We start from the raw sequence: 18698 nt of genomic DNA on the forward strand, positions 1-18698 counted from the left end.
TGATCTCACTTCATTTGCTAAGTCGTTCATTGTTGTTTTCTTTGTTCTCCTTTCGTAAGGTTGCATAAACCTTTACTCATTGGGCGACATGATTATGCTCTGATACCACTGTAATGTCCCCTCTTTAGGATTAAGAAACGAATGCTAGAACCTGCAAGAAATCGTTAGTATAATATAGAAAAAAGTACATTAAACATTTTAGGAATATTATAGGTTGCACGGGTACCTCCCCCCTCCAGACCAAGTTAAGTTCGAACTAGTTCGAAGTTTGTGTTTGGTTCGAACTTGGTTTGACTAGGGTCCTTTTTTTCACACCTCGTTCGATTGGGTTCAGCGAACCACCTTAAAAAAATCGAACTAAGTTCGAACCCAGTTCGAACCTGCAGAGATGGACGACTGGAAAGTGTTTAGTTAGCAATTTTTTATAATTTTTTGGCATCCATAAAACTTAAAAAGGTGTTATTAATTGGTTTTGTTCCTTCTCATTGTCATTTTATGTTTCTGAATAGGTTATTTTGTCTTAAGGGAGAGCACATAAGTTTTTGAGCAAGCATCCGATTGTGCAAGGAGGAGTTTGAAGATTGATTTGTTGGTGTTCTTCAAGTGTTTGTGCATCATTCATACACATTTGCAAGCTTGCAATGGCTGGAAAAGGTAAGATCTTATTCATTTTTTCATTTCTCTTTTAATTTTCATATGTTCTTGAATCTTTTCCATTATTCCAAAATTTGTAATTTTCTTGCATATAAATTATGAACATGTATCTAATTTTTTGCCATAGGGAAAGGAATGTCATCTACCTCTTCATCAATAGGCAACAGGGAGCAAAGAATGGAACCCAACTCTGATTTTCCTCTATGGAAGTATGTAGACATTATAAAACCCTTTCCAGGAGGTGGTGCATTCTGTTAGAGATGTCGGGGATGTGGTGTAGAAAGAAATAGTTCTTATTATCGTGTGGAAGGTCATTTATGTGGTTACACTGGAAGAGGAGTCAAGAAATGCCTTGCCAAAAAAGCTGCCCCTACACCAAAGCAAACTGTGTTAAAATATATTGAAGAGCATGAGGCTGTAAAAGAGAGGGAAGGACACAGGGCAACAGAACTTAGTAGCAATAAAAGTAAAAGAGCAAAGGGAATGCAGTTCCCCTCAGATGTTATAGTACAAGACCACCCCTTCTTTAGTAACGCAACAGACACTGACACTGAATCTGTCCCTGTTGTACACAAAAGAAAGGGGCCACTAGAAATTGCTGACATTAAGGTGGGAAGATGCTTGTATGCAAATGGTTTGTCCTTTAATGTTGTCCGCTCTCCATTTTGGAAGGACACGTTGAGGGGTGCCAATGAAACTCCAAAAGGGTATTGTGGCCCTTGTTGGATGACGAGGTCCAACGGATTGAAAATCAATTGAAGCCCATAAGGAACTCATGGGTTGAGACATGGGTGACAATTGTTTCAGATGGCTGGAAGGATGCCAGGAACTGTCTCCTGATCAATGTCCTTGTGGTGTTCTCTAAAGGGGCAATGTTTGTGAAAGCGGTGGATTGTGAGGGCAAAGTAAAATATGGGCCATTTATTGCTGATATTGTAATTGGGGCCATTGAACAAGTGGGTGCAAGAAACATTGTCCAAGTCATAACAGACAACACAAAATTGTAGAGCAACAGGTTTGTTGGTTGAATCATGATATCAACATATCATTTGGAAACCTTGTGTAGTCCATTCACTCAATCTTATGCTACAAAAGATTGGGAACCAAATTGAGTGGATCAAAACAGTGTATGAAGAGGTTGAGGACATACAAGTTTGTCACAAACCACTACATGACTCAATGTCTTTTTAGGTATGAACTTGAACTGAATTTGAATTTAGTAATTTAATTTTTAATATTTGACAATTTCTGATTTTTCATATTTTACTTGTGCAATGTGTATACTTTTCTCTAAAATATATATCTAATAGTTCTTGTTTTTTGCTCTAATTTATGTCACAGGTTGCTGAGACCCACTTTGCATCACATATAATCGTCTTAAGACGACTTGTGAAGTGAAAGATGCACTTCAAGGTATGGTAATCAGCCACATTTGGGGTGTATGGAAACAAAAGAACACTGAAAGGGCAAACAAAATAAAGGACAGGCTATTGGTTGAATCATGGTGGGAACATGTGGAATATCTCCTTAAGATCACCAAGCCCCATTATGAGCATGCTTAGGTACATAGACATGGATAGGGCTTGCCTTGGAGAGATCTATGATGGCATAGACTCAATGATTGAGAAGATCAGGAAAGTTATAAATGAGGAGCAAGATCTACAAGAGATATTTTTCAAACAAGTGCAAAAAATTATTGATGAAAGATGGAACAAAATGACCACTCCATTACATTTGCTTGCCTATGCCTTGACTATCAAATACTATAGCTCACAATATTGTGATCTACCAGGAAGGTTGCCAGCATATAGAGATATGGAAGTGTTTGACAGGTACTAGGCAGCATTTAGAAGAATATTTCCTGATGATGATATGAGAGATGTAATCCTGGATGAGTTCATAGAGTTTGTCAATGCTCGAGGTCTATGTAATGATTCTCTTTGTCATTGGTTCAAGAAGGATGCTCATGGTTGGTGGTACCCCCATGGCCAAAAATTCCAAACATTGCAGCCCCTTGCAATCAAAGTTATATCACAAGTAAGTTTTATTTTAAAAAAATTAACTCACTTTATCTTCTTTTAGAATCATGACTAGAGAGTGATTTTAAATTTTTTATAAGATTGAATTAATTCTTTTTTAATTGCTTACCCTATGTTGTCTTTATAGGTTGCTAGTTCTTCTGCATTAGAAAGAAATTGGAGCACCTATTCTTTCATCCACTCAATGTAGTGCAATAGGTTGCAATAAAAAAAATTAGAGAACCTTGTATTTGTGCATAGCAACTTGCGCCTTCTTTTACACAAGAGTCAAGAATACAAAGAAGTGAGATGAAGGTGCAGAGATTGCGGACTTGGATGCTTCCACTGCTCGGCTTACAATTGGTGATTTTGATGACTTTGATGTCAATACCATTGTTGGTTAAGCTGCTGATCCCATTGGCCTTAGTGCAAGTAATACCGGAGGCGGAGAAGAAGAAGATGAAGAAAAAGAAGATGAATATGAAGAAGAAGATGAAGATTGAAGAACTTAGAACTAAGAATATTAATAGATTTTCATTCCATTAGTTAAACAATGAACGTGAAACAATGATACTTGAACTTGATATTTTAAATGTTTTGAATCTTTGATATTGAAGTTGATTGAACTATGTTACTATATGATGGTATGATCACTATGATATGTTACTGTTTATGGTGTTTTAAAGTTTTTGTTGTTTAAATGTGTTTATGCTACTATGCTACATTCTAATTTTAACTCATGCTTCATGAAAATGTATATATATTTTCTAAAAAATAATTTTTACTTGTTTTTGTGCTAACAAACCTAAACAAACCTAAACCCCTTTCCAAAATTTCGTCGAACTTGCGAACCGGTTCTCGAACTTCAAACTTGGAAACGAATTTGAACCGGCAACTTAGGAAATATTGAACTAATTAAGTATTGGTCTAAATACTACCCTTTCTAACCCCTCCTAATCCCTTGGAAGAAACTCTTCTCAAATTAGCTAACCCTCTGGTGAGAATTACTTCTCGATTAGGCAGTCATGATATGAAGTGTGTCTTCCTAAGGCCTCTTTGGGATCTCTGATTATACACTTTATAACACTACCTGGCAGAGATCCCACCTCTAACCAAGTCTTTTATCTCTAACATATGCATATGTTTGATCACTGCAATATATATTACCACTACAATATATTGTCCCTAAGAGATTCTTCTGCAAATCTCTTACGTGGATTCAATTCCGAATCTAACATTCAATTTGTGAATATTCTCTAATCTTAGAGTCTTCACTAGGAGAGACTCAACATTGCTAATGAATCTTCCCTAGGAGAGACTTAACATTGCTAATGAATGTTCTCTGTCCAAGCTCTATTGGACCTCTAAGAAAGTTCTGAATTTTCTTGTGTATACAATTATTTACACATAATGTCTCAGTTCTCAACTATTATGCATTTCATTACTCAAATCTTCTCATAGTTTATAGTTATGTTAGTGTCTTTCGTACAATTCTCCATCCATAGTCTACTGTAATTCACTTGGATCCTGTGGTCTCTCCTTACACATTTGTTACTTTATTGGAGATTTTGACTATATGCTTCTTGTTGTTTTGTTTACCCACGTTATTTCATACCTCAAATCTTCTCGGAATCTGTAGTTATGTCAGTGTCTTCTGTACAATTTTCTATCTATAGTCTACTGTAATTCACTTGGATCCTGCGGGCTCTCCTTACTTATGCCTTTGTTACTTTATTTTAGATTTGTACTATACACTTCTTGTTGTTTTGTTTACCCACGTATGTAGTGGTGTTTGCCATTGGGTGACTCCTTACTTAGGCGTGTTCCCGCTGTAGTGGCATTGAACAACAATGGTGTAAAAATAACATCTAGTTCGATCGCTCGATGGCGTGTGTGTTAATAACACTGGGGGGAGTCTTTCATTTTTCCTTTGAGTTGATGCTTCTATTTCTGTGCTATGATGATAATCTGATTTGCTAGTTGACTAATGGAACTCTGACTGTAATTTGTCTTCTACGACAGTGTGACTATTGCCTCCTATTTCCTTTCACCTTGCATGACGTCTTTTATGATATTTGTTTTATTGGTCATGTCTTTGAATGATTTAAGATCTTCTCAAATGTTTTTCTTGGATTTTTCCTTTGACGGTGGCTGTTTTGATGCCTATTCATTCGATCCAACACTCATATATATAGACGCTCAACCTTGACCAGTCGTTTCTCTTGATTAGGTGAATATTAGCTTATATCAGGAGTTAATTGCAATATTTTAGTTTGATAATTATAGAATGTATTATGAAAATAGATTTGTGCATGAGTTAAATTTTTTTATTTATTAATTGTTTATAATAATTTCATTATTTATTACTATTAATTTTCTTAAACATTGATGATAATCTCTAAGGTAAGATTTCATATATTATATACATATTTCAAATACATATGAATTTCTTATTTAGGAAATTACATACATTACTTGGAACTTATTCCGGGGTTATCACATAGATACATTACTTGGAACTTATTTCGGGGTTATCACATAGAAATATCTTCTCAAACCCTCCTGTATTGCTCTCTATTTTAGAGATCTTTGTTAGTTTTAAACACGAAAAAATTAAAAATTAAAAAAAAAAGTAAAAGAAATTTAAAAAAAAAAAAATGGAAGGTTGAAAAATTGAAATCTTGAATAATCATGTAAGTCCCTTCGAGATATTTGGAATTACAGAAAGTATTGAATAAGAATAAATACGATTTGGAAATACAGAAAGTATTAAATTTTTTAATGCATTCCATAAATACTCTTTAGTATATCATGACTACTATTTGGAATTATAGACTAAAAACTCTTTGACATTCCATGAATACTATTTGGAATTACAGAAAGTATTAAATAAGAATAAATTGGAATTGCAAAAAGCATTGGATGAATGCTATTTCAGCAAATCAGCCTACTACGAGAGTCTATCCAGAACAGCGAAAAACCACACATTTGGAAACCTTGGACTCGTCTTTGTGATCACACAGTTTGTTTGTTTAGCACATTAGAGGATTTTGTTCAAGAGAGGATTGCGTATGCTCATGGTATTTTATTCTGTGTTATGTGTGTCATATAACACACACCAACACTCCCTTGTGGGGTGACCTGGAGTGTTGTAAAAATGATCTCTTAAGGAAGAGAAGTATCAATTTTTCACCCATGTCTTTTCACAGGATATCTTGATGGATTGGGTCACTTTTAGGAGGTTGTAAAGATGAACAATGTGATGGATATACTGTCTATATTTCCTTTGTTTCAAGATCTATTGCTGCAGTCCAGAGGTGTAAAACTTATCTCAGTACGCTAAAAAAATATTAAGTGTTACTGAGAATAATCACTTGCAAAAAATTGAAGTTCTACTGTACCCTGGGCCTTCAATTTGGAATGAGTTCATTTTCTCATGCAGTTCATCAAGGGCTATGAAAGAATTTGCAGAGAAAGGCTTTGGAATTATTTTGTGAACAGACCTTTATAGACAGTCTTCTTCAAGATTGACTACTGAATCTTTTACAGGAGCAGCCAAGAAAATGCCTCAGATGACTTCAGCAGATAATGATTTAAGCTGTGAATTTTGGCAGAGTAAAGGGTAATTAAGATGTTACCAAAAGTGGATACTTACTTTTTGGTATACTGCTAATGGATGATAGCCTTTGATTTTCAAGACAACTTATAGGCCATCATAAATTTCTGTGGATAATATAGGCAGGAGATACAGCATTTATTGAGAACTGTATTCTTACAGTTTAGGGATCAGTGTAAATATGCTAACTTAGGGATTGTTGCGAAGCACTTGAGAAGTGCAAACCACCTTACTGTTTTTATGCAGAAAATATGTCTGTTTTGTAATGTATTTGAAAACCATATATATATGGTTAAGTTTTGTACAGATAATACTTGCTGTTTTATTGATATTCATACTTGATTGCATGCATTTGGATTTCACTTCTCTAATATTTTTGAAGCTTCATGCAGACTGGGTGCTACACCATTAATGGAACTAATGATTGTAGCTGGAAAAGCAGTTGCTCAACTACAACTAGACCATGGTCTTGCTGTGGAACGGGTTTATACAGGTTCCTTTATGACTTCTCTTGATATGGCAGGTTTGTGCGAGCTACTACATTATTAATCAAGAATCTGATTTTTTATGCTTTAAGCATTTGAGTTCACGAGAACCTTAAATTACCATTTTGGTTTCTGATATGCAGGTTTTTCATTATCTGTTATGAAGGTCGATTCAACAATTTTGCCACGGTTAGATGCTCATACAAAGGCAGCTTCCTGGCCTGTTGGCGTTGATGGTAACCATATTTAATATTTATCATCAATACACAACATACCCTCTGTAGAAGAATCAAAATAAAATTTGATTTTGTATTCAGAGGTTGAATAAATGGATATGTTTTTCATTATTGTCACTGAAGTATGTCTGTCATCCTTTTTGTAGCTTTTTGCTTTCAAAAAGCTTGAAATTTTTATGGTGTAAAAAACTTAATGGCAAACCCATGAGTAATTTTCTTTGACACAAATTTCCTTTATCTAACATATGGCCGTGACTTGTATGTAAAGGACCTCGTCCAGCAACAACAATACCTGTTCCTATGCCTACTCATCCTGTGGAATCAAAGGAGGTAAATGTTGCCACAAGATTTTGTGCTTGATATTTTTTCCAACTTTCCTAATGGGTTGTTTTTTTGTGCAAAATAAGATATTGTGTGTTTAAGATGGATTCAGTAATTTTGTAGCATCCTCAAAGAGAAAAACATGACTCTACCTGTTTGAGATGTACTTGCACTGAATCACAGGAGAAGTGGAACCCACCCAACATACAAAAATTGGTTTTTAAAATTTAAATAAAAATTCAAAAAGGTAAAAAGTAAAAATCAGAAGACACTAATTGATCCATAAGGATCAGGAAAATAAAACTTGAAAAATAATGTGGATTTAAGAATCAAATATAAGAAAACCATGTTAACAGAAAGCTGTGATGTCCCCTTCCTGAGAGAGAACTTAATGAATAATGATAAATAAAAAATAATAATTGATAATTGATAATGAACAATAATAATAATAATTATAGTATACTAATATTAACTATAATACTGATCTAAGCTCTACTGATTCTGGTTCTGCGCGGATGCACGATTATTTTTTTGGATATTGGGTGTGTTTGGAATCTGGATGCGTTGACACCCACACGTACACACTATAATTTATATATGCAAAGAGATGCAAGAAATATACAAAACTAAGCCATTCCATAGCATGATACTTCACCATTGATAGTTCAACTTCAAACGTCACAAACACAAAGTGACAAATATACAAATTGAAGTAACTAATTAGTAAATTGCTCAAGTTCAAGATTCCAATGCGGTTTGAATTACAAAATCAAAACTTAGGTCAATGTTGATCAATCGAGAATCGAGACTCAAGATTCACTACTCAAATTCAGTGATTCAGAATCATAAGGATTCTCAAAAAAATCAACATTCTCAACATCTCCTTCTACTGCAAGACTTGGAAGTTTCATTTGAATCAAACATGGTTCCACTTGTGCTAGATGCACGATTCATGATGCTATCAACATCATCATCTGTGATTATAGTAAGATCTTGTAATGTTGCATCCAAGTTTGCACATTCATAGGCTACACCCCAAAGTTTGGTTGACCCTTCATTGTATCCATCCTCCTTACGTGACAAAAGACGCAAGTTGGTATGTATATAAACGAAGTGCTCAGCTTTCTTTGAGGCCAACCAGTTGTGCTTCACTAAATGGATATAGGATTATGTACTCCAATTCTGTTCAGCAGTAGAAGAACTTGCAGCTTGGATGGTGTTCATAAAATTAAACATACAAATGAAAAAAGCAAATTAAAGAATGTTAAACACTAAATTATAGAATATTAGACAAAAATTTTAAAAAAATTTACAAGAAAATCTTGATTGCAAGAGGTTGTAGATGGTTGAATGGTTGACCATACATGTACTGCCATGTGCTAGCTCCCATGTCATTTTGGTCGTTTATTGCATGTGGAGGTAGTTTTGATCTCAAAAAAAAAAGCCAAATTCTAGCCTCACCTTGTTGTGACTTTGGGTGTCCAAAAAGGTCATATTGGTGCGGGTGCCCTCCAGGTGCCCCCAGTAGCTCTCAAGGTGCTTTCTAGGTGTGCTTGCAAGCATCACAGGCACACTCACAGTGGCTGCACAAGATTCCTGGGCGCACCAATGCAACACCCTAAAGCACGGACGCACCCAAAAGCACCAGCAGCTACACGTGTCAATTCCCTAGAGGCACAGGTATCTTAGATACTAATCAAATGATTATAACAATATAAATTTAAAATATTTTATAATATAAAAAGTGAAGTATATTATATGTATATATACATGTGTATATGTGTATCAAATGTCACTATTAAAATATATACTACATATATGTTATCAAATGTTATTATATAAATATAAATCTGAAGATATACACATAACACACAAACCCTATATATTAAACATTGATGCCATACATGTTATATATAAACTATACTATAGACTTAAAACATTTAGTATTGTCCACATATCCCACGATGAATAGCTGTGACTTTTTCTGAATGGTCATCTGTATTCTCTCCTCACACAGTGTATTAAGGAGTATCACAAGAATTAAAGACAAGACTTAAAAAACAAAAACTCTAGTCAGTGATTAAACAATAGTCAGAAAAAAATTAGTCCAGTTGTCAATTAAAGAGTATAATATGAAGGAAACCTTAGGAGATCAATATATAACAGAATAAGAGAAGAAGAGGATATATGAGATACAGATTGAGGTAATCACAACATGACTGAAAACTGAACTACATAGAACAGAGACAGAAGAAACTTGGAGATCGAACAGCACCAAAATCCTAATCAGAAAAAAGTCATATCTGCTCAGTAGAGCAATAGCCATGTACGCACAAAGGAAAAATATCTCTCCAGCACACAGACACAGACACAGACACAGACACGCACACGCACACACACATGCACACACACACACACACACATATCTGGATACACCTTCACACCAGACATACTCACCAAATCAATAAGTAAGCCAATTAGTGCAATAGAGGTGTGCTCAGTCTGCACTAACAAGATTCATCATACGACAGCTATCAACCAATTAGAATACAAGTGTGGCATGGGTGACAATATATTTAAAAGATTCATCATCATATTAATGGGGACCGATGCTTTGGAAATCATGTTCTCCCATTTAACTAAGAATCTCATTACCATTTCACAGGAAAGAAATGTGAAGTTGCAAAAAATCAACATTTATTTAAGACACATCAGAAAATAGCATGCAACTCAGATCGGTATATCTTGGAATCAATGTAGTCTTATAATTAATCAATATATTATATGGACTTCTCTCGTACTTACATATTGATCAATTTTTAGATAAAGACAATCTCCACGCATCTGCTAGTAGCGAATAAGATCTCTTCACATATCCACAACATTCTAAAACGTTCGATTTCATTCATAATCAGATAGACCTTATTGTCTAAGGAATTGGGCACGATTTAGACTTCGTCTTTTATTATGTTAATAATGGGATAAAAAACATTTAGAATAAAGGATACTATTACTCCACAAGTTCCTTATTGGCAAACTTAAGAATAGAGTATAAGTTCTAAATAGATAATATAAGATCAGATAAATATACTAATGTCCAACAAGAGATCAGCATGGGTCTAAGGGACTGAAAGTTTATAAAGAATGGAAACCACCCGCAGCAGGAACACCAAATGGTGCCTACGAAAGAGTAAAGTAACAAAGCGACAAGGCAACAAAGAGGCAAAGGAAGATGCCAAAGACTAGGGGTTCTTCCTTGGCTGGAAGAAGTCCACCAGAAAAGGATAAGGAACAGGGGGACCAAGGGTCCCAGTAAGTCTCCAAATATGTCAGATGAGGAGGGTCACTTTCTGGTGAGTCCAGAATAGGGTCTCACTGATCTGATGTGGCTGGGAGCAAGAGTGCAGAGTTGCCACTTCATGCCCCTGGTAGGGGACATGGACACATAAAAGACGGTGATATGCTGATCCAATGCCTAGTGCCAAGGAAAAAGAAGTGGCAAAGTATTGTCTCGAATTTGAGTGGCCTCTGGAAGACAGAGTGCCAAACAATGCTAGTCAATGTGGCTGGAAAATGTCGATGTAGGAAATCTTGCATTTTATTAGTACAACATTATCTCCAACAAGCAACATGCTTTTTGTGACACTCCCTACCATCAGACCAACAGAATCGCCTTCTAATTTTTTTGCATTTTATTAAGTTGATATTCTGCAAAGAACCAAGTAGATGCATAGTATGTCGTGTAGGATGATAGAATCTTTTGGCACAGAGTTTTCCCTGCCATTGGCAGGAATTCCTTTGGTTAAGGTTTATAGCTGTGATAGATATCGGTGTACCTGTGACTTGCTCTGTTTCTTCTGTCAAAGCTCTGCAGTCATCTATCTTCCTTGCTCAACTTTCTTCAGATCTCAGGTTGCAATTTCATTTCAGTTAGCTTCATTTTGTGACAGTTCATTTAATTCCTGTTGTTTACTGGGAGTAAGTTCAACAATGACTTGGCGCTGTATATATTTTGGCATCATGTATCGAAAACCCTTTTTAATAATTGTTGGCTTCGTGTGTTCACATATCCATGCTGGCTTGGCAGCACACGTGTCATTACATATGCTGGCAGTTTTCTTACTTGGATGGGCTTGTGCTAGTTGTCGCCAATTCTCTTATGGACAACAGTTCATTTTTGGTCCTGCTGAAATTCAAAAACCTGTGTTATTGCTCCTTACGTGGCTTCTGTGGCAGTCCATTTACCTTAGATGTCACCATTTGCGCATCTGAAGGTCATCGGGAGGGCTAGTGTTGAGACTTGGTATTGTATCTTCATACAATCTTTGGTTTCCATTAATGAGCATGTTTTTACCGGCGTCGCGACTGAAGCTGTTAAAAGGCTAATGTTGTTGTAGAATCTATTGGGTGCATATTATTCTGCATATGCCATCATTGCATGAGACAATCTGTAGATTTTAGTTCATGTATCTGGGAGATGGTTACGAGTTTTCTGTATACTTATGGTTGTGTTTGTGATGATTGTGTGAAGGGGTCGAATTTGATATTTTTTAGAGGTTCTACATCTAGAACATGTGCATAGTCTGATATATTGTGTGTATTCAAGTTCCAGTTTTCTGTTGTTACTCCGAGTGATCAGCAGCGCATGGTTACATTTATTCTTCTAGGTATGTTAAGGTGATCTGAGTCAATTTCATTGTAAGGAGAAAACATGGGTGGAGTTCTTTTGGGGTGAGCAGTTTAAGGTTCGAGCTTTGTATCCAAACTATTATTATTACTATTATAATAAAGGAAATCTTGTTGGTGTGGCTGGGTTTTTCTCTTGAGTAGGAGGATTTTCCCAGGGTATCTCTGGTGTATTCCAACTGACACAATTGATTTTTAGGGGAAGAGTCAGATCTGTTATTCATGCACAAATTATTGAAATTTGAAACAATCAGGAAGTTCACTCCCTTTACCTTTCATTCCATCCTTGACTTCACTGTTTGTCCTACTTATAGTTTTTCACTTCCTTCTCCTTCTTCCTGATACATTTCTTTTAGACACTTCTTCATCTTTTCCAAGGGATTTGTTACAGTTCTGTTTGGCTGTTCACAATTCTTGTCTACCAGAACCTATGTTTATCTGTTCTGTTGTAAGGTCCCCTATTGAAACTTTACTTGATTTACCCTAAAATTTCCAACTAGGGTTTGGATTGCACTTGGAAATGGCAATTTACTTAGTTTTTGTAATATTCACTACTAGGAGGCTGCCAATTTCAAATGTTCAACATACATCACTATACATCTAAATCAAATTGAATTGAAAAGCAATGATTGATTCATAACACTTTTGACAACTAACATACTTTAGCCCAATTTCTTACTTCTTTCCTGAACATGTCAATTGTAATAACGGAGTTGTGGGACGTCAAGTAGTGGATGTGGATTTGAGTACTCATGTCTGGAAATCGAATCTTCCAGATTGGTTACCAGTCTAATCAGAATTCACACACGCAAAGAAGCTCCTGTGTTAGGTACCTTTCCTACACGCATAATAGGTTGAGTGATTTAGTGCTAATAAGCTAAGCATAGTTGCAACCCCTTGATATAATTACACGATGTTATTGTGATGGTAAATAATATTTGAATTGTCCATCCTTCTGTAATTTTGTCTCTTCAAAGACTTAACAAAAATGAGATATTTAGTTTTTTTGTAACTTGGTTTAGTAATGGGGATGACATGCCCCCCCATTGCCAACCAACTGTATTTTATTACAAAATGAAAGTCAATATCCTAACTTTAGTTACAATGAGTGATTGAAGTCACTTTTCCATTGGGTAATTACAGATATGCAATAGGGAAGACCAAATTATTAACTTTGCCAAGGTAGCCTTCCACCTATGCTTGCTTTGTCTTTGACAACTTTGGAAATCTTCTTGACACTGAGTACTATTTGTCTTTGTTTTCTTAATTAGCACTTGCAGCTTTGTTCCACCATCTTGATCATCAACATATGTAAACTTCCACTCCTCACCAACTTGAACTTTGATTGCATGATTGTAAATTGCATTTGTGGGGCATCATTCTCTCCCTATAAGTAAACTGTTCCTTTAAATGATGAAGAAGTTCATATGGAGTATGCTCAATTTTTGTGTACTTAATCACTTTTCATGCATAGATCATGTAGGCTAGCATCTTGAATTAGATGCAAATTTCATTCTACTACCACATAGTATGCCCTTCACCAAAATAACTAATGAATATTTTGAATGGCACTCATTTTCAAGTGTTTGTGCCATCGTGCACATTTGGAGTTATCAGAGCATGATTCTAATTATATCACATGTTTCCCTTGTGGTACTACTAGTTCTTTTAGTAACTGTAACATAAGCTTAATTGCATCCTGATCTATGCCTCAAATGCTTGCTACTAGCTCTTCATCGTGTTCAATAGCATAGGTTGTCCATTGCACCTAAATTCCTAAAAGATATGTGCTTGCAGAAACTAATAAGGATTGATTCATCATCAACTGGTGGAGCCCTCTTATAAACATGTACTTATAAACATGTTCTATTAATAAAACTGTTGAGCTACCATTCAAATGGTGGGATATAGATCTGTTCCAAAAACTGTATCCATTAACATCAGGTGAATGCTGATGTATAGTGTCTTGAGATTCTGAAAATAAATCTAGGCACAATGTGGTAATCTAAACATACTCAGTTGCTGATAGTTCTAGTACTTGTCATATGGATCATATTTAATCTAATTAAATTTGATTATTGACTTTTTACTACGGTGGTAGCTACATATTCTAGTTTTATTCTCTTCCTTAGTAATGAGTAATTGTACTGAATAGCTTCCTCATGATTATTTTTATGTGTACATTTTGCCTTCACGTAACCTTTGATGTGCTGATGTAAACTACTACATTGGTGCAGTCAGGGAAGACAAGGATAGAAGTTGTCGAGTTTGGTTTCGTGCCTATCCATTCTGCTTTCTTTAAAAGTTTCTAAAGCCTTTTCAACAAATCTATTTTTGTGTTTCCTCTGCTTTAAGGCTCCCAATTTGACACAGGTAGGACAACTGCGCAGCGCATTAGCTTGGAATTTTCTAAAACGTTTTCAACTAGTCCATCTTATATGTTTCCTACAATCCATTAGATGACATCACTTTGGGCATTTTGTCAAACAATTATCCAGCCCTTTGTTTGAAGCATATGATCATTACATTCCACAAAACGTCATTTCTTTACAGACATTATGTCAGTCAAGTCACTGTCATCTCTATGTCTCCACAATTCACATACATGTCTAAGAGAATAGTGGCATCTACAACGTCTGACAACATTCCAACATCCCTTATAATTTTATGGATGTCCATACCTTATTAGAAAAGCTTCCATTATGACACGAGCAGGTAGGGTGTGTGCAAGGTCATGGCATCTTACTTTTACCAGCCAATTACATTTATTCAAAAGTTTCTAAAGCCTTAGCAACAAATCGATTTGGTGAATATCCTGCAATCATTACATTCCATGTGACAACATGTCTTTGAGGCACTCTATCAAACAATTAAGGTTTGTTGTCTATGATTCCACACTTGGCATGCACGACAACAGAGCATTTCATGAGATGACATGTCTCTGTGACATTCTGTCAAATAGTTATCATGTATTGCCACCAAGGTTATGGGAAACGTAACCCCCAACCTTTGACACGCGTATTGCCGTATCTAATACGGATAGGGAGACGAAACAGAGCAAAGACGAGGGAAAATCGTTTCCGCCTGTTTTTGGAAAGATGACATTTTTTAACCTGTGCCAGGAACAGTGAGAGCAGATTTCGGGAAAATTTGAGCCGAATTTCTTCAGTCGTTTGGAAAAAAAACTCCAGTTAACTATGATTTAAAAGGAAATATAAAATAGGATGCTGTTTTGTCATGTCGAATCAAAGAAATTTCCACACCAGACTGCCGTTAGATTGCTGTAATCGTTAGGAAAAATAAAAAATACGCAGTTATAAATAAAACCCTCCCGTGATTGACAGATCAAACATCCAAACGACATTCTGAATATGGGCGTTTTACGTCTGCTCCAGCCTTGATTTGAGTTTTGTGTCTGCTTCTGCTCTTGCGTGTGGAATTCGAAGTCGTCTTCTCTAGTGCTGTTTTGCGTTTTGCAATTTGCAATCCATCTAGGAATCCATCGCGTGGTGTTAAAGTTCGATTTTTTAAATTTTTGTAACTTTGTTTATATCAATTGTTTTACGTTCGATCTTTTCAATTTTTGTTTATATCAATATGTTAATGATTTTTATTTTATATAGTTTAAATTTAATTTACAGATTACATTTCTAAGTTTCAGTTTTAAAAATATCGATATAAAATTTAATAGTTTAACTTTAATAAATTAATATTATTTAGTTTTCAAATTAAAATAAAATAAAAATAAAAATTACAATTATAATTATTAAAATTTAAACTAGTTTTATATTTATATATATATATATATTTTTTAAATTTAAACTTTGTAAAAATTAATAATATAAAATAGTATTATTAATTATAGTTATAATATTTAATAATTCATAAAGCCTAATAATTGTTTTAGACAATTACCATTAGAATATTAAATCTATATTTTGACGAAATTAATTAATATTATGAGGATATTTAATTTATTTTTAATTAATAAATAATTTAGATTTACGTTTCAAAGTAATATTCGTGTAAAATTAAATTTGAAATAAAAATTATTGCACATATATTTGATTTAATCATTTTATAAATTATTATTATAATTTTAAGTTTGTGGTTTATAGTTTAATGTAAATTTATTTTGATTTCATAATTTTACTATTTTTTAATTTTTTTCAGGAACCTAATCATGGTGTCATCATCAGTAGATGTTAGAGCATCAGAAAATGACAAGTGGATCAAACCAAATGCTAAATATCCATTATGGAAACATGTAACCATCATTGAGAAATTTCAAGGCAGTGGAGGGTTTAAATGGAGGTGTCATGAGTGTCTGATTGATTATAACGGTTCTTATACCAAGGTTTGTGGACACCTCTGTCACATAAAAGGTACAGGATGTGAAGTGTGCCCTGGTCAAAAGGTTGATGGTCAACCAGGGAAGGGATTGTCACATGAGAAGATTGCAAAGTACCAAAAAGAAGAGGATGAAGCTAATAGCCAAGTTCTAAAGTCAACATAAAGGTCAAGTCTCAATAAACCTCCTTTGCACCCAACTTCAGAAACATCTGCTGGTGACAAGAGGTGTAATTTAGGACCTTTTGAAAAGGCATTTAATTTGCAAAGTCGAGAGGATACAGATCAGAGTATTGCACGTTCTCTACATGCGAATGGAATTTCATTTAATGTGGTTCGCTCACCATATTGGCAAGAGATGGTTAGGTCTATTAATGAAGCTCCAAAAGGATACAAAAGCCCAGGGTATGAGAAGGTTCGTACTACTCTTTTGATTAAAGAAAAAGATATTATTGATAGACAGTTGCAAGTGATTCGAGATTCATGGAAAATTTCAGGAGTTTCCATCATTTGTGATGGATGGAAGGATGCTAGAAATAGGCCACTAATCAATGTGGTTGCAATGAGGCCAAAGGGGGCAATGTTTTTGAGAGTAGTGGAATGCAAGGCTGAAGAGAAAGATACACAATTTATTGCCAACATTCTAATTGAAGCAATTGAATTTGTGGGGCCAGAAAATGTTTTTCAAGTGATCGCAGATAATGCAAAAGTATGCAGAGCTGCTGGGTTGGTCATGGAGACAAGATATCCAAAAATTTGGTGGACTCCTTGTGTAGTTCATTCTTTGAATTTGATGCTACAAAAAATTGGCAAAATTCAATGGATACAAAAGATTTATGAAGAAGCCAAAGAGATTCAGATGTTTATTTGTAATCATCACATGTCACATGCCATTTATAGGCAATTCGCTAAGCTAGAGTTGTTAAGGGTAAATGTCTTGTCTCAAAAATATTCATTTTGTTTTTTTATTGAAATGCATTTAAGATTTATATGGTTTTAAGATGTTTTTATTTTTATTTTTATTGAAGGTGGCTGAGACAGCTTTGCCACACACTCCATTGTTCTCAAAAGGCTTGTTGATGTCAAACAAGCTTTGAAAAGTATGGTGATTAGTGACATTTGGGTAGTATGGAGACAATCACAAACATATAGAGCAAATAATGTTAGGAAGTTAATTCTTGATGAGGATTGGTGGGCTCAAATAGAATATTTACTATCTTTCATTGGGCCAATATACACCTTGATCCGTCGATGTGATATTGATAAGCCAATATGAGGTGACATCTATGATTGCATAGATACAATGGTGGAGCAAGTTAGAGATATTATTATAGAAAAAGAGCAAGATCCCTTTGAATTTTTTTATAAGCAAATATATGATGTAATAGAAAAAAGATGGGATAAAATGACAACTCCATTGCAACTTTTGGCCTATGCTTTAAACCCTAAGTACTACCATGCTGATATGTTAGCATTGCCAAATAGGACAGCACCAAATAGGGATGTTGAGCTTGTTGAAGGATATAAAAAAGCTTTCAAGAAAATGTTTACAAATCCTAGAGTTGTTGCGGAGATTCGAGATGAATTTGGGACATTTGCTTCCTCTAATGGAACTTATGCGGATGATGATGCAATGGCAGATAAAAAGAAATGGATCCTATAAAGTGGTGGAACTTCCATGGTGCCATGACTACACATTTGCAAAAGCTAGCAATCAAGCTTCTATCACAGGTTTGATTTTATACTAATTATTCTAATAAGAATTATTTCTTATTTCAAATGTTTTTGATTGTTTGTGTCTTTGTAATTGTAACTTATAAATTATAATATAAAACTCTTTTATTTCAGGTTTCTAGTTCTTCTGCATTTGAGAGGAATTGGAGTACGTATGGCTTTATCCATTCTGTGAAACGAAATAGGTTGGCAGCTAGCAAAGCAGAGGACCTTCTCTATGTGCACTCTAATCTTCGTCTATTGTCACATTCCTCCACAGACTACATCAAAGGACCTAATAGACTTTGGGATGTACAACCTAAGATAAGTGACATTGATGTATCCATAAATGCATTGACACATCTCAACCTCAATGTGGAGAATTCTGACATGGTTAGAGAACCCTTTGTTGAATCGTCAATGGGTTCTAAGAGTCTAGGTGGTGGTCGTACTCAATCCAGCGATCCTAACTCTTTAGAGAATCTTGATGATCTAGATCTCGAGTTTCAAGAGAACAGTGATGATATTTTTGATAGCATGTGATTCTACCAAACTATTTCTGTATTTGAATTTTGTTTTAATAATAAAACTATATCTAACTATAGTATTTTAGAATATG

At 34.9% G+C, this 18698-nt stretch overlaps 1 protein-coding gene across 2 annotated transcripts in view; it reads left to right on the forward strand.

Annotated features, from left to right (window-relative positions):
* Nucleotides 1–18698, forward strand: part of LOC149568902 (putative 3,4-dihydroxy-2-butanone kinase) — a 227899-nt gene that overhangs the window by 120799 nt on the left and 88402 nt on the right. For both annotated transcript variants that reach the window (XM_089821754.1, XM_089821753.1), the window contains exons 11-13: nt 6681–6811; nt 6917–7009; nt 7278–7339. In XM_089821754.1, the coding sequence (XP_089677880.1) occupies nt 6681–6811; nt 6917–7009; nt 7278–7339 (286 nt within the window). The remainder of the gene's footprint in view (nt 1–6680; nt 6812–6916; nt 7010–7277; nt 7340–18698) is intronic.

This window comes from Cupressus sempervirens, chromosome 3 (assembly GCF_028749045.1).
Source record: "Cupressus sempervirens isolate cs-2001-9-10 chromosome 3, ASM2874904v1, whole genome shotgun sequence".
NCBI classification, from domain to species: Eukaryota; Viridiplantae; Streptophyta; class Pinopsida; order Cupressales; family Cupressaceae; genus Cupressus; species Cupressus sempervirens.